The sequence below is a fragment of the Apteryx mantelli genome, chromosome 3 (genome assembly GCF_036417845.1).
Source record: "Apteryx mantelli isolate bAptMan1 chromosome 3, bAptMan1.hap1, whole genome shotgun sequence".
NCBI classification, from domain to species: Eukaryota; Metazoa; Chordata; class Aves; order Apterygiformes; family Apterygidae; genus Apteryx; species Apteryx mantelli.
The window spans coordinates 73225567-73243268 of NC_089980.1; the positions used below are offsets into that span (position 1 = coordinate 73225567).

Sequence of the window (17702 nt, forward strand, 5' to 3'; positions counted from 1 at the left end):
GGCCAACAGAAGCCTAATGAAATTCCACAGAGAAAAATGCAAAGTCTTGCATCTGGGAGGGACTAACTATCTGGAGCAGCATAGGCTGGTGGCTGACTGGCTGGGTAGCAGCTTTGCAGAAAAGGACCTGGTGGTCTTGGTGGACAGTTGGCTGAATAATATGAATCAACAGCATGCTTTGTCAGTGATGAAAGCTAACAGCATATTGGGCTGTGTTCAAAAGAGTGTCACCAGTAGATCAAGGGAAGTGATTGTTCCCTTTTACCTGGCACTCGTTAGATCATATTTGGAATACTGCGTCCAGTTTTGAGCTCCCCAGTATGAGAAGGATGTTGATAAACTGGAGCAAGTTCAGCAGAGGGCCACCACTGTGATCAGGGGCTGCAGTGCATGGCCTGTGAAGAGAGATAGAGGGAACTGGGCTTGTTTAGCCTGACTAAGAGAAGACTTTGCGGGGGGGACCTAATAGCAGCCTTCTAGAACCGAAGAGGAGGAGATTATTGAGAAGATGGAGTCAGGCTCTTTGCCAAGCTGCACAGTAGGGAAAAAGACAACAGTATGGTAGAAACTGGTATCATAATCCAGGAAAGATTGGTAGAAACTCAAAATATGAATTCATATGTAAGATAAATAAGTTTCTGAAGAGAATTACAGCACCAGACAGGTAACTAAACTGCCTTTAGACAGATATGTTACTGGAAAGTGATGCTAACAGAAGCAGGCAGGTCCCCTGTTTTAACAAAATCAGAGGAGTTTAAGAACTTTGCTAATGTTGACTGACCTTGTTATCAAAGGCTCATCGAGTTCGGAAGGGACCTTGAGAGGTCATCTAGTGCAACCTCCTGATCCAAGCAGGACCAGCACTTAATTCAGTCCAGGTCGCTCAGGGATTTAATCAGATAGGTCTTAAAAACCTCCAAGGACATAGATTCTGTTACCTCTCTGGGCAGCTTATTCCAGTGCTTTATCATCCTCATAGTGACACACACACACACCCTTGTTGGAACCTTTCCTGTTAAAATATATAACCATGGTCTCTCCCTACTGTGCAGCTTGATGAAGAGCCTGACTCCATCTTCATTTCAATAACCTCCTCCTCTTCGCTTCTGGAAGGCTGCTATTAGGTCCACCACCTCTCCCCCCTCCCCCAAGCCTTCTCTTAGGCTAAATGAGCCTAGTTGTTTTATTAAAATAAAACTAACCATATAAAAATCTGAATAAAGCCACATACACAGATTGTAGTCCTGTCTACAACAGTAGTATGCATAAAACGTTTCATAATAGACTGTGTGTATTATTAGGATTTTTGAAGCAACATTTTGCACCTATTTTGAGGCAAATTCAGCGTATAGTACCTAAAGTGGTGTTTAGCAGTACTCATTTTAAACCTCAAAAGAAATCATGAAGAAGAACAGAATCACAGAATGGTTGAGGTTGGAAGGTACCTCTGGAGATCATCTAGTCCAACCTCCCTGCTCAAGCAGGGTCACCTAGAGCATGTTGCACAGGATCATGTCCAGGTGGGTTTTGAATGTCTCCAGAGAAGGAAACTCCACAACCTCTCTGGGCAACCTGTTCCAGTGGTCTGTCACCCTCGCAGTGAAGAAGTTTTTCCTCATGTTCAGATAGAACTGTCTGTGTTTCAGTTTGTGCCCGTTGCCTCGCGTCCTGTCGCTGGGTACCACTGAAAAGAGTCTGGTCCCATCCTCTTGACACCCTCCCTTCAGATATTTGTAGACATTAATAAGATCTCCTCTCAGCCTTCTCTTCTCCAGGCTAAACAGGCCTAGCGCTCTCAGTCTTTCCTCATAAGAGAGATGCTCCAATCCCCTAATCATCTTAGTAGCCCTTCGCTGGACTTGCTCCAGTAGTGCCACATCCCTCTTGTACTGGGGAGCCCGGAACTGGACACAATGCTCCAGATGTGGCCTCAACAGGACTGAGTAGAGAGGGAGAATATGGAAAGGAAGTTTGTAAAGTTATTTAAGTTCATACTATTGGCAAACCCCTATACACTTTTATTCTTCCAGATTTTTTTATTCCTGATGACTCTGCTCTGATCTTTAGGAAACGACAAAATGTATATGAACTACTTAATGTATAGGGAGGACATGTGAATTTCAGTTCTCTGCTGCTGTCTACAAGCAAGGGAGAGCACATCTCCAAGTAGAATTTTATAGTTTTTTTTTAAATGACTTGATTTTGCAGTACAAAGAGGTATCTAGAGTACTTTTAAACATCAGCTGTATTGTATATGTGTAAGATACTGAAAATATGCAGCTTTATAAAAACAAGTTCATCTTTCATGCTGTGCTGTTTTGTACATAAGAACACTTCAAAGGAAAAAACAATAGTGGAATAAGTTGCTGACAAGAGTGTTTTACTGCTGACCCAGGTCATTTAGATCAGCAGTATCCAGCTTTCTGACCCCTAGAATGATTAAAATGTCTGAATTCAATCTGAAAATAATTAAAATGATTCTGTGTTGCCACAGCAAAATAATAGAGAAGCTAGGAGTGTTCTGAGCAACTGCTAATCCCCTCCCCACCTTGCTGTAGTGGCTCTGTCCTGTCTTGCGTTCTTTTTTTCCCCCCCCCCCTAACTCGTTGCATCTTAGAAAAAGCAGGGTGAAGATTTCAGTAGATTTTCTCAAAATTCATAACAAAAAGTATTCTCTTTTCAGTTATACAGAACACTGGGAAAGAAAAGGGAACCTGATTCCCTGTGAACGTCACTGTTCTCTGTTACGTTTCTTAAATGAACTAGAGCATCTGTGAGAACCTGAAGTTCTGTATTCTCAGTCAGTCCTGAAATGCATGCGTATGTGTGGATACTTGCGTGTGTTCTGAATGAATGCTTTATAGGTTTGTTTTACAAGTTGATAGTTATGAGCTACAGCAAGCCTATGTCAGAGTAGGCTGCCAGGTACTGCTTGCAGTTGTCCAGGATTTTCACTTTTTATAAGTTCTAACCTCTCCATTGAAATTTCTTCTGGGAGAGCTATGGGGGCAGGAGCATTCCTCTAAACTGCTCAGTAACATGCTGTTCAAATTTGCCTGAGAATCATTTTAAAATCCTCATCTTTGTTTTTGGAGTACATCTAACATAATCAATAGAATACTAACAGTGATGAATACTCTTAAAGTATCATTGCTCTTCTGTAGCTGTAACTGGAGAAGCAAAGACATTATAGCGGCTAATCGACTAGTTCATAGAGACCTAGGATGTTTATTAGGTGGTTTCTTGTAAAAGAGTTGGAAATAGGAACATGATCCCAACAGCTAGTCTCTTTTGTTCCATCTCGCATTATATCTCTGTAGAACCTCTAAAGCCTAGGTGAAAGAAAAGATGGATAATTAGGAAAGCCTTAAGTTCTAGGCTTGCTACTTTTGCTGGTTATCAGGAATCCCATACTCTTTGACCCTTGTCACTAGTATTTAGAGATTGCATGTGAAGTTGTTATTGAAAGATTGCATAAAGAACATGAGCATTTCATGCAAGGCATGCTGATAAATGTACTAAATTGCTTCTATATAGCAGTTAGTATTTTAACTTTCTTCATAGAAGTAACTTTTTCTTTGTTGCCTTTTTTTTTTTTTTTGCAGATTATGGAGCTCTGTGGTGCAACAAGACTTGGCTATTTTGGAAGAAGTCAATTCTACATTGCTTTGAAACTTGTTGCTGTGGCTCAAACTGGTCTCCCTCTAAGAGTGGAAAGTTTAAATACAGGTGAATCAAAGAGTGGGGGGTAATTGAGTCAATAAGCAGAATTATTGTAGTTGGCTCAAAGATTCTGACAGAGCAAGCTTGTTAATTACTGGAGTCTTTTTTTATATAATACGTGTTCCTACCTTAAAAAAAAAAGATTGAAAATCATTTTAGAGAGAATATGAGGGTGTATATTCTTTCCATGCACTGAATGGGAGATGCCTTACTCTACTGAGAATGAGATAAGCAGTGTGCTCGTCATGGGAGCAAATGGGTAAATATGACTGACTAGTGCAGGTACAAGTTCATTTCCTGGATTGCCACGTGATAACTTGTTTTTGTGCTACATTCTGTAAATAGAAGTACTAAAAGGACTAATCTGGATTTGAAGGAAAAGATGAATGCAACATTTTCAAGGTTTTGTAGTTGCTGAATTTACTGAGCCTTGATTGCAGCAAATGAAAGGTTATCTTTTCCAGAGCTACCACATTCCTTTGTTTACACTTGGCTTAAGTATTCCTATTTGGGCTAAGAAGAGAGAAAATTGTAAGATTAATGTCTTAAGATTAGCATTTTTCTAGTGAAAAACCTGACTTGCAAAGGATCTTTCTGTAAATGGTCTATCATCAGCCAAAACAGCTGTCATCCTGCTTTTGAAAGATCATAGTGGAGATAGTGAAGTAGGAACAGAATAAAAACTTGCTCTAGGAGAAGGGTTCAGGACAGCCCAAAGAGCTTTGATTGGAGGCTCTGCTGTAGCCTACCGGGTTGCTGTTATATAAGTGGATCTGTATCCAGGTTGCTCTATGGAATGAAAAGAGATTTAGAAAGATCAAGTAGTGAGTTTTAAGCCATTGTAGTCATTTGCAACAAAGTATGCAATTCTAAGCTTAGCGGTATCTCTGGAGCACAGCTTTGCATCAGGGTGACTTCTCTGGTAGATTTTGTTTTTGGAATACATGTTATGATAGAATCTATATATGCTGGTAATTAAAAGAAAGATTAGGAGTCATTACATCTAAAGGATGTAGATTAAATGGAGTTGGTAAGCAGACTTTGTTAAAACCAAAATCTGATAGGCCTGAAGTATTTGACAAAGCTATTAAAGAGCAAGAAGTCATCATGTAGATTTTTAGTTATGTTTATGTTTACAGCTGTGCTTCTACAAACAATAGATGTTGCTTTCATGGTTTTTGCAGCTTTTTGGAAATATGTATGGTTTTATCCAGTGCTTTGCTAGTATTCAAGTTCCTTGCTCACAAGCCACCATATGATCATGAATTCTTTCCCTAGTTTTCCTGCTGGGTGTTCCCAAGATCTAAAGCTTCAGTGAGTTGTAGTGGAAGGTTCTAGAATTCAATAGTTGGAAAAGGGACCTTCAGCTCTTAATATCTGATAGAACTGAAACTTGATATAACCACAGTTATGGGATTGCTCATCAAACATCTGTTGAAGAAGGCAAGGACTAAAATCTTTGTATGTAGCTTTATTCAGATTTTTATATGGTTGGTTTTATTTTAATGTAAGATGCCTTAACTAGGAGGAGGCTTGCTAATTTAAAAAAAAAAAAACTTGGCTGTAATATCAGAAGAAATTTGAAGGAAGGAATTGAAATGAAGGTACAAAATTAATTCCAAAATACAAAAAAAATGTTGTAAACTGAGCAAAGAGCCACTGGGACTTGTGTAATAGAATACATTTCCTTGGTTCATGACAATGCTAGGCATACTTTAATGGTTTCTAGACTTCTAGGAATAATTTTCTGTATTGGTTCCAAACTTACCAAATACAAGTATAATTGACAGAACATTTATTTTTACCCTAACTGTTTTTAGCTTTGGTTGTCTGTTGCCTTGGTATCAGTGGTTCCAGTCCTGTCGCTGAAGTTCCTGTTCCTAGGATGATTCAAGTGCTGTTGTAGCAGCTGCTAAACAGCTAAAATACGGCATGCTGAAGACCTATAAAATGATTCTGAGCTTGGATTACCTTCCTTTGTGAACTGGGGTTCAGCAGCCTGGCCAGCTGAGTTTTGCCCACAGTCTTATCTCCAAGAGATCTGGAAGAGGAACTGTTAGAACCATCCCAAAACTAAGCCACTCTCTCTTGTCAGAGTAAAATATTTAACAAGAGTTAAAGCTTGTATTTTAGGACATCTATTTTTTCTCTCTGCAGTCTATGCATGTTTTTTATTCAGTGATTGTCTTGTTATTCATTCTTTTATCCTTAGTTTTTCTCTCCTCATTTTTCCTTGTTTCTTTTGCTTTTTGGTTCCCTATGTTTTTCTTCAGTAGATGGGAAGCTTTCTTTATGTGAATTGCTGAATAGAGGCTACAGTCAAATTTTAGATACTCGGTCCATCCAACACAAATCTCATCCAATTGATTCTTAGTTAACGCTTTTTTGATTACTCAAATGTAGTATACTAAAAATATTGACTTTAGTTATGGTACTGCAGACCTCTAAATCTGTTGTTCCTTTGCTATCCTAGAAAATTTTCTTTCCAGGAAGCTAAAAACTTAGACACTAATGAGCAGGTATTAGTTGGTTCAGCCTGTTTCAGTGTAATATTTATTTTTCAAGTATGGAATACTTTTTTTGGTGGAAGAAAATGCTAGCAAGGAGGTGGGCATGAAAAGTACAGAGAGCTTTCTAATTAGTTTAAGATCTTAATTCCATTCATAGAGCTATCACAAGTATATTTGAAGAATTTCTGAATGGTAGCAAATGTTGCAGTGTTAAAAATGACTTTTTTTGCTTTTATGGGGAGAAGACAGAGATGGGGAGAGGTTAAAATGGCATAGTTCAACGTCTATGAAAAAATGTATACAGTACAGTGAAAATAAATCTATATTTATCCAGTCTTTTTTTTTTCAAACAAGACAATGACTAGAATATTTTGTTTCTTACAAGCCCTATTTTGTGAGATAAAGTGCTAAATGTCTCATACCAAAGCCTCATGTTGGAACAATCAGTTGCATAGACTGCATAGATTTCCCCTGTGCTAGCTGCCTGTTCTAGTGCTTGTATTATGCCCTGTTCTGCAAGCATAAGAATTTCCACTTGTATGCAGTGAACTTTTTCACTTTTTTTGTGGCTAGTTCTAGTTCACTGTTCAGTCACATGAATGACTTCCATAGTACAGATGTGGAAATGAGCATCTAGGAATGAGGAAGGCATTGGGATTCCCACCTGATATGTAACCACAAACTTAGCAAGTAGACTGTGTCGTGTGCTTCTTCCCTGTGATGAAAACAATTTGGCACATTGAATTAAGTTAGAGAGGCTTAAATCAAGTTTGTTCTTACTGGAGTGTTTTTCTTCAATACAGGATACATAAAGGTCTGTATAGTTGTTGAGTATTATGGATTCAAATGAGACTCTTCAAATACAAATCAATTTAATGTTCAATTTTTATGCAATAAACTGTATGTAGTTTTGTCTAATATTTTAATAATATCGATAGTACCACTGACCAGTTTTTAATACCAAAATTAATAGATATACGGGAGTCAACATGAGAAATTAAACTTCAGCCATGCTTTTAAATTTCTTTTTGTGTTGGAAAAACAACTACAAGCTATACAGAAAATTTGCAGTTTATTTTTATTAGCAGTGGACATCTGAGAAAGTTGTGGTTAAGATTCAAAAAAGTGGTAGGCATTTGCAGCGAGACATTGGAGAATTAAAAAACTTCATTTTTATATCAGACAACACTAAACCAAGGTGCATAAAGCTAAGGACCTCTTAGCTTTTTGTAGAAACTTAGTTTATAGTGTTTGTAACAAAGCAACAGTTGATATTGGAGCGTTCCCAGTTGTATTGTAGTAAAACTACTAATTTAGCTTTTCATATAGAAAGGTGGGCACGGATGTGTTTAAGCAATACTTGCAGTATTTGTCATAAGGTTAAACTGTAGTTTCTGCTGTGCAAATAAACATAGTACTAGTTCATTAGAAAAGGTTGATGTTGAATATACTGCAGTATTTTTACATTTGTTTTTACTGATGAACCATTCTGTATGAAGACACTAACACTTTAATTTTAGGTATGTGCTAGAAATGGTAGATAATTTCTTGAAAAATCACACTTCAGTAATTAAAATGTTGGTAAAACTAAGAAAAATGAGCTGAATTCAGATTGTGTTTAAATGCAGTGGCAATCGGGCAGAGTTGTGGTGCAAAACTTATGTTTATGGAGCTAGGTGAAGTCCCCTCTCATATATTAAAACCAGAACTTGGGTAGCAGAATCATAAAATATGATGCAGAAAAGGCATTTGTTTTTTTGTTTTTTTTCCAACTGGCAAATATTGGCTTGACTGTAGCAGCAGTCTGTGTTTAATTGCGGCATATGTTAAATTTTAAGTAGGAATTAAAAATGCATTTTATTTATTTATTTTTAAGCATCATGCTTATATGGCCTGCTCTGTTTTTTAACAGTAAAGGACCTCCCTCTTCCCAGATTTGTTGTGTCAAAGAATGAACAAGAATCAAGACACACAGCCTTGTATTCTTCAGATGCTGATAACCCAGCTTCGTATTCAGGTGTAATTCCTCCTCCACCTGGCAGGATACAAGTCAAAAAAGGCTCTGTGAGCCATGATGCAGTTCAGCAACGTACTTCAGCAGATCAACAGGTAAGTTAATTTAAAAGATTAACTGGAACTCTTAATTGCTTCTTTGCTGCATAGGTATCAGACTGGTAATTTTTCTAAACTCTGTTGCTTTTGATACAGTTTCTTCAAACCCCCCCCAGGTATTAATATATACAGGAAGACTGCTTATGCTTCTGAAATGCTTGCATGTGAGCGGTATTTTTGTAGTCTTAAAATCTGTGTTGGAAATATTGGTACTAATTGACAAAGAATTGAGACAGAAAACAAAATAAAAACTTTAATGTGTAAGATATGATAGTAAGTATCAAGTTTTAATCATTATGTTATTAATACTTAGTTTATTAGATAGTTCACATCAACTTCCTGAACTTCCAAACAGTGTTACTGAATGCCATGGAAGATTGAGTGTCTAGTCTTTCAAAATGCTACCCTATGTTTAAATCTGAGATACTTTATTTAGGAAAAAAAAAATCTCACAGTGACTCTTCTTTATATTTACATTTGATAGTTCAGCAATTTAAGTAGGGAAGATGAGAATCAGAAATGAATGGAAAGACAGTAGTTTTCACATAGCTTTTCACTGTGCTCTAATAATGAGAACTGAAAACTGATTCCTTTTACTCACTAGTTCTTTCATCTTCAGCTTAAGGGATAGCTGAATGAATGAAAACTGAAAAGGCTTAAATCTCTGAATATTCCTCCTCATAACTCTTTGTTTAAAAGCTTTGTTGCTTATTCACCTAAGAGCTTTACACTTCCTTTCCGTTAGGAAATCTCTATGCTGGTGCTTCCTATCAAAATGAGAACACTAAGTGCAAATATTATTTTGTTGGGTGCATGTGTCTTTGTGTAGCTGACTGTCCTGTTTTCCTCCTCATGGTGTGCCCTTTCTTGGGCTGTTTTATAAGGAATCAAGAAACTTGCAAACATTCCTTAATGTCTTTGGGAATGAAGGAACTCGCTCAAAAACATTTATCTCTCCAAGAATAGCCCAGATTCTTCCAATAGTGAAGGAAAAGCAAACTAGCAGATGCTATCTGTAATAAGTGTTTGGCAAGTAAGCACTTCTGCCACTTCCTCCCTTCCAAAACGGGGGATGGGAACTGTAATGAAAGGAGGAGGACTGACAGGAGATCTGAAGATAATTTGTCATTATCTAGCTTTGGATAGGTGTGTCTGACATAGCGTCTCAGAAGTTTATGGGGAAATCAACAATCACAGACCTGCTTGTCTAGGGTCTGTAATAATCACTCAAAGATGACAACTTTTAATTTGGTTGAAACAGTATTCTCCCATGGTGGCGGTGAGTTTTAGTGGCAGCTGTAGTTTTGATACAGGACTCCCTACTGGTGTAACTTTAAAATAACAAAAAATCTGGTGTTCGAGGTCCCCCCAAGTTCTGGCAAAAGAAGCCACAGATTCACAAAGGCATGTACGCCTCCAAGTTTCATTCTGCCACCTTGGCTGATGCAAGCAGCCTGGTATTCCTCTTCCACAGAAGCCTGTGTGGGCTTATCAAAATAAGGAAACTCTGTGCACAAGTCATTTGTGTACAACTCTGGCCCAGAAACCAGACTTGGAACAGTTGTGACAGACAACACAACACTGAGTCCAGTAGTATTAAGCTGAATTCATGGTCTGGGACCCAGAACATCAGGGAAGTATTGTCTGGTTTTGCACCCTGTTGTAAAACTGCATTTTCTGTGGCTGATTCTTACATTTCTGACTGTGCAATAGATTTCTTCAAATCAGTGAAGAGCAGCCTTGCCCCAGTCTAATATTTATTGGTTAGGATACCATACTGGAAATGAGCTGAGATTTTGAATCCACTTGGGCTGAGAAGGGCTTGAACACAGGTTTCTCACTTACCAGGTGAGTACTGACTGCAATTAGGTTATTTTCCAAAAAGATAGAGCTTTTAGCCATGTTTTTGGAGAAATCAGTGATTTAGTTGTCTTTACCTAGAGATGTTGCTCAGGTTTCTAAGACCTAGAAAGAATTTCAGACTGAATCCCAGTTGCATGCTGTCTTTTTCAGTGACTAAGTTAGAAAGGGCTGAAGTCTAAGAAGAGCAGATTACAGCACATCGTTTTCCTGGATTTTTCTTTTCTGAGGAATTTTAAGTGTCTAAGTTACGCTTGTAGACTTTGTTCTTAGAGCTTGCCACTTAGCTATTAGATACATCATTGGGGAATCTGGATTTTGATTTTTAACAGATACTTTTTACTGGCTTTGATAGTAAGCCTGCCACTTCAAAATATATCAGTTTCTTAAAATACTGTAGTTGAAGTATTATTTGTATGAAATCATAAGATATCTTGACCTTTGTCTTTAAAAGCCTCCTCTGTTCATGTACAACTTTTCATATTGGTGAGACTTTTGTCATGTGTAGGTTAATATATCATGATTTCAAATGAGTCACAGAATTTCACTTGGGGTTTGTGTACTGAAATGTCCTAGCTAAAATAATTTCTTTATCAATGCATTGTTTTGGTAGGTCCCCTCAATGAGCTTCACTCGGAGGCAGTGGAGTATCAGGAACTAGCAATCAGGTTGTGCCTCCAAAGAGTAGCTATAAATGAGGTCATCTTTTAAAGCAAGCACAAGCCAAATTCAGGAACATTCTTTTTCTATCTCTTGCCATTTTTATGATGACATTTGTCATTTATAGTAGGTTAGTATTATGCAAATGCAGCACTAGCCAGATGTTTATATTTATTAATATAGTTAGTATGAAACGAAGTTAGATGAGTGAAGTCATGCCCAACTGTCATGGTAGCTGCAAAACCAATTTTAGGAGTTAAGACAAATGATGAAAGGTACCTTGACTTGCTAGAGGCTATGTTGGCTGCACAGCAGAGATAAAACACATAAGGGGGAAGTAGTTCTTCTGCTGGCATAATGTCTTCTTCCTAAATAATATACACAAAGCAAATGAGAACATTTATGCTGACACTGTGACACCTGTATCAGCAGTTTCATTGATATAGGTATGTTACCATGGACTGTATATACCTTTATATCTTGATGATAGTAGTTATGCTACTAAAAATCTGTAGTTTAGATCAATTTTGAGAGTCTAAATTCTTTTGCGCTTTTTAAGAAATCCTCCTAGTATGATTAGGAGCTGTCACTGTAGATACAGATTTTTTAGGAATTAATTAAAAAAAAAAAAAGGCAGGGTGAGGGGAATAAGATGCATGTTCTGAAAGCAGTTTCTTAGAAGCAACACTGTCAAGATTAGGAAGTACTTTGTCTTTTGAAATTGTGGCTTAGGTGTGACTAAATGTTCTCAACATCAGTCTACTAGATGTTGCCTTTGGATGTTTTGTGATTTGTTGTTAAAGCCAATAAGCAAGTACACTTTCCAGTGTCTTTAAATGTGATCCAGGTGTTGAGCCAGATACCACTCTGGGATACTTTTACCTAGCCTGACATCTTTTCCTAGGAATGGGGGAGTAGCTAGTTTGAATAGAGCTTGCTGCTATAACAGCTAAATACTGTACATGTGGCAAATGTTCATAGGCTGTCCTGTTGCTTATCTAGGTGAAAATAAAACAGGGCTGAAGGTATGTGTCTTCCAATATGTGCATTAACCATAGTACTTGCAATCCAAATTATATAGATATAGGTATGTCAGTGCAGCCTTAGGATGGGACAACTCAAATCTGTCCCCCTCCCCCCCGCCCCCGCAGTTCAAAATTGGATCCTTTTAACTTTTTAAATTACATGAAATGTTATGTGACCTTCTTCTAAGGTTTTGACAGTAGTCCATTTTTGTTAGCTTCTGTTTTGTAGAATGAACAGTTAATTCCAGGTAAAATATGTCTGGTATCAAAGAAGTTGTTTTGGAGCACAGAACTGGAAAAGACCTCTAGTGTCATTGAGTCTAACCCTCTATTATCATAGGCCATTGTATCAGATAAGTTAAAAATAATCAGGTTCTCTCCTGAAATTGTGAAATTCTGTCTACACTGGCCATGTTGGGAAAGCTATTCCAGAGCCTTAGAATACTTTAATTCCTATCTAAATTTACTAAGGTCAGGTAATATCTATTCTTTTAATAATGTGGTCCTTTAGTATGTGCTGCAGGTCACCACAGTATGTACTAGAAAACCGTTGTATTCCCTCTTAGCCTTCATTTTGCTTGACTAAACAATCCATGCTCTGAATTTCCTCTCATAAGATAGTTCCTGGTAATCCTTGTAACCCTTCTCTGCCCTTGATCCAATTCAAATTTGTTCTTGTTGCAAATATCTGAATTAGACTTGTACTTCTGGTTCCAACTGAGATCTCACTAGTTTTAATGTTCTTTTTAAAAAAAATATGTCCCTCCTTCTACTTGATATATCTCACCTTATATGCCTCAACAGCTTTGAAAAGCAGTTATGTCATATTTGACATATTGTGGTGGTCCAACAGCTGACCTGTGCATCCACTCTGTTTTCTGTTTTCAGCTGGTTGGTTCTCATTATGCATTTTGGTATTAACTTCAGCTATGCAGGAAACTGAATTTTGTATTTGATCTTGTTACCATTATTTGTGTCCTTGAGGTAATGCAGACCATCTGTATTAATGATGCCTCCTTACATATGTTGTTAAAATCCATCTGCATGCTCCTATTTAGTGTGCCAGAGTTACCAAAGTATGAAATAAGGTCATTCCCCCAATCAGTCTTTCAGGAGTATTATTAAAACTTTCCTTCGGTCTTGCGCTCCCCCATATTATATAATTCAGCTTTGTTCCTCTGTAGCCAGTTCCTTTTTCTCCTTAGATTCTTGTATTAATCTCCACATTGTTGGATTTATCTTGTGGGACACCACACTGAAGTTTACTGAAATTCAGGTTAAATGTAGTGCAGTTCCTTTGTCTAGAAAATTATGAAAATATTATCAGCCAACTTAAGTAAACTCACCTATGCTGTGGCTTATCCCTTTTCCATTTATTTCTATATTTTTAATTATTCTTTTCTTCAAAGTTTAGTCTAAAACCTTTCATACTGTTGAGGTCACAATAATAAGCTTGCAATTGGCTGAAACACCCGCCCCCATCTGAAAATACATACTGCTACATGTAGAGAAGTTCACATTGAACCCTGGACTATTTTACTCTTCAGTATGAATGATAGTTAATTGCAAAAAAAAACGTGGATTCTGCAATACGATTGCCATCTCTAGCATAATCTTTCTTCATGATGGATCTGTTCCCTGACTCTTATGCAGGCTGTGTGGTATCAGGACCTGGATCACAACACCCTTAGAGCTACTCTTCGGATACCATGTCTGGCTTCATTGTCTCTGGAATTCTCCTTAGGAGGCTTTCTTCTGGCCTGAGATGTGAGATCCAGGAAAAGGTTTATAAACTCATTTGACTCATGTATGCTTGCAATTCCCTTCTGAGGTTGAGGTCACCCCAGAGTTGCTTTAGCACACTATTGCATTGCCTTTCACCAGTTTGTTTGACTTACCTTCTCTAAGGGTCTCCTTTTAGAGCCATCTGTTATACCACATTTTTATGATTAAGATGGTATTTTTAGTAACTGCTTGTCAATCCAATAAAGTCCAAGTTCTGAATACTTCATAGTGTCTTCATAGTGTCACCTTAACAAAAACTTTACAACTTAAGTTAGATTTTTTTAATGTGTTTTTTTAATCAAGATCTGTTAGTTGATTTTTTTTATATATGTGTGTGTGTGTATATATATATCCATCCGTAGGATATATCCTTATTTTTTTATTATTACTTATTCAGAGAGATGTTCTCAGCAGCTTGGTTTAACATGAAAATATGCTGATCTGCATTTAAAACTGATATGAATGAGGAAGATGTTTATTTAGATCTTATTTTTTCCCCTTTATGTTATTGCAGAATGCCGCCTTGATAGTAATTATAACTTTCTGGTTCTTTGATTTTTATTCAGCTTTATTTGGATGGAAATTAGAATCTAATGTTTTAAATGTGTTCATAGAATTACATTGAAAGTGCTAAAACAGTTTATCAAATTAAGTTTTTAATAGTAGTTGATTTAATAAACGCAATATTAACTGTAGTTAACTTTGTGCCAGATCTTTGGTCAAACAAATGCAGATGGTTAGTAAAATTGTCAAAGTTCCAAAGAGATTAGGTGTGTAACTTCTGTTGAAATCAGTGGAATTCAAAATTGATGAGTTAATCATTGACCTGAGCTGGCAAAACTGCCTTTAAATCTGTAGTAGTTATTAACTATCAGGAATTTCAAAAGCACTTAGGTTGGGTACCTTAATACTGTCAGAAAATCTGATCCCAGATATTTCAGGCTTTCAAAACAATTTATTAATGAATTAGATGAAAGTGAACATTCCTACCTTCTCAACTGCTAAATACAGTCTGTCTAGAGAGAGGTGATTCTAATGAACATACTGCCTCTGTTTGCTAAAACTGAAGCCCAATGCAAAATTAAAGCAGAAATTGTTCTACAATAAACTTTTTTTTTTTAGGCATTAGTATATTAGAATGTGAACTTCTTATCCACTGCAAAGGCAGATACCTAGTTGACGTTAACCTATTTATAAAGGATGAATTAACCTAACATTCTGTATATAATCAAATTTTTAATAAATCCCTACTCATATTTTTCAATGTCTACATTTGAGTCTGAGTCAACGTTGTTGCTACAGTCTTGCCTCCTTCTCAGCCTTTTCTGGCCTGAATCCTCCTTTCTTTGCACTTGCATTGACCTATTAGTATTTTGGCTAAGCCATTTAATTTTTTTATCTCTTTCAGTTTTGGTTTTGGGGAAGCTCTTCTGAGCTTCTCATAAGCTCAGTGAATGCTGATGTGAGAGGGAGTGAGATTGCACAGGAGAAAGGTGGTGCCGAAATAATATCATGATAAATTGATTTAAATTTTTTTTGGAATATCTGTCTCATAATGAAGGTAAAGCTGAAGATGTGGCCTATTCCTCTTCCAGAAACTTTATGATACCAGAATTAGTTGCATGTTTTTTTGCCGTTTGATTTTGGAGTCTGTAAGTAGAAGCACCAGATTAGTTGTGGGAAATCTGTAAAAGTGTTCAGAATTCTGATCTAACACTGACTGCAACTTTGAAAAGTTAAATATTTATAATGTTTCTTGTGCTTCTCATATTCTAATTTTCTCTACCTTTATTATGTGCTTTAAGGAATCACCTACAAAGTAAATGTTTAGAAAAATTGAGGTTGAGGATCCTGTTAACTATTTATGCCTATGGGTGAACATAGGGCAAAATGTTAGACACTTACTGGATAGTGACATTTGTCAGATTGTCTACGGCAAAGCTGCTTCGTGAGGGCAATGTGTCAGAGTTAAATGTTCACATCCAGTTACTAGAAACAGTGAGTAGTCTTCTTTAGGTAGATTGTCATACATTTGTCTGCTTCAGGATTTCTTCTGTGTCCCTCTGGACCAGCCCATTCGTCGGATTAAGAATACTGGAGTAAACAAGCAATGGCTGTGTCCAAGCCTAGCACTCCCTAGGTTTGTTCATGGTGTTTTGCCTAAAAATTCAAACATCCTTCATATCTTGTCTGAAAAAAGATGACAAAGAGGAAGCTTTTCATGTAGATTTCCATTATGCATCATCTTGGCACTCCTAGTACCTGTTGCACTATGCTCTAAGTGGACTTAACTGCTCAACCTCAGTTGTAGCTTCCAGGCTACAAGTGATACCCTGGATACTCTGACTACTTTCCCTTGTTTCCCCATGTGCCTGTAAGGGTAAGAATATACTATCATCTAAAATAATTTTCTTGTCAAGTAAGATGCTAAGAAGCATCTTCCCAAAGCAAATTTCAGATGGGTGGGCAACTGCAACAAAAAATCCTGAGCTAGTAGAGGTACTGTGTAAAAATGGTGACTTTGACCATGCAATCATCTGGTCTCTGAATGAAATGTTTGAGTTAATTAGTACTGCTCCAGGCCACTTTGTAACACTTTTTGCAAATATGCATAGGCATCATTTAGATGCTTTTAATACAAAGTTCAAAATCCTGTGCTCTAGGAACTTGTTTAAAAGATAGTTGATACTGAACTCTGACTTCATGGTCAGAGGCTTTAGAAAATACCTCAACTGCAGAATCAGCCGGTCTGGTCCTGTATCCAAGAAAATATGAAAATCAGAGGAAAAAATAGTGAGAGACTGTTCACATCAACACATTAGAAACTAATCATTTATCATGGCCCTAAAGCTTTTTTAGTAGGATGCATGTAGTTGTAGTATGTACCTTACTTGGAAAAATGGTGGTTTATGGCACTTTCTTACTGAGTTTCAGACTTTACAGATGTAATATTAATAAAAGGCATAATGGCCTTTGAATATTTGGCAAAGTAAACAAGTTCAGTATTGGAAATCTAGTTAAATGGAAACCTCCAGTCAGTTTGGCTGTTGGTACTTGATAGTATGTTAACAGTTGACAGGGAACTACCTCCTAGATGTTCATGCACTTTCAGGTCAGAATGAAACTTATTTGAATAGCTCTCTTTGAAACTAATTCAAGTTTCAAAGCACACATTCAGGTGTGTTAATAAATTTTTGAAAATATATTTACAGAGTTAATCTCTGTGCTTTGTGGGTGAACTGAAAAGGAAAATGAAGATTATACTTTTTAGTGCCCCTGTTCAGTCAATAGAGAACCAAACAAGCAGACTTTTTTGTCTGGTACTGAAATAATTCTGAGATCTTTAGTTTTGTTTTTACTTTTTGGGAAATACGGAGCTCAAGCTTTGCCTTCTTGATGCACTTATTTTCACTGATGTGGTTGGATTTAAACTGGCAGATCTGGCAAACAGGGATTTTGAAAGATCTAGAAGTAGTGAGAAAGTTGCTTTCTACAATATAAATGCTTTTTTCATCATATTTTCCTGTGAAATTGAATAAACTGGTAATCTAAATGTCTAGTAAGAACTGATTTCAGGTAGAAATTATACCTGTGATTCTCTTTCCCTGCTTGTTCAGAGAGAATAGAGTATGAGATTAAAAAAAACAAAAACAAAAACAAAAAAAAGACAGACCCTGGGCCTTAAAATTATAACAGAACTACTTTATAATTTGTACATTAGCAAAATATATTCTAGATGGAGTCATTCCTTGAAAAAATCACATTTCAGTGTTTAAAAAAAAGTTTTGTGGCCTGTCTACTGATTTTAAAAATGTTTAATTCTGATTTGTTTTTTTTAAATGAAAGTAACTGTGATTGTATATCACTTGATGAAAGTTAGGTGTGATAATAGGTTGTACAGTAAGTAACCTTTTCCTTTAAGACCTGGGTTCAAATGTAGCTTTTATCACAAGTGAAAGTGAGTCTTGTAATCTTCTGGTTTCCTTTATACTGAAGCCACTCAACATCACTGTTGTCTTAAGAATAG

The 17702-nt window shown here is 36.8% G+C and overlaps 1 protein-coding gene across 11 annotated transcripts in view; it reads left to right on the forward strand.

Moving 5' to 3' along the window:
- Nucleotides 1-17702, forward strand: part of REPS1 (RALBP1 associated Eps domain containing 1) — a 70469-nt gene that overhangs the window by 15399 nt on the left and 37368 nt on the right. For 9 of the 11 annotated variants that reach the window (XM_067293656.1, XM_067293648.1, XM_067293650.1 and 6 more), the window contains exons 2-3: nt 3606-3729; nt 8146-8342. In XM_067293656.1, coding sequence (XP_067149757.1) covers nt 3606-3729; nt 8146-8342 — 321 coding nt within the window. Of the gene's footprint in view, nt 1-3605; nt 3730-8145; nt 8343-10058; nt 10194-13543; nt 13675-17702 lie in introns of those variants that run through there. The other 2 variants (XM_067293658.1, XM_067293659.1) reach the window with 2 other exon arrangements.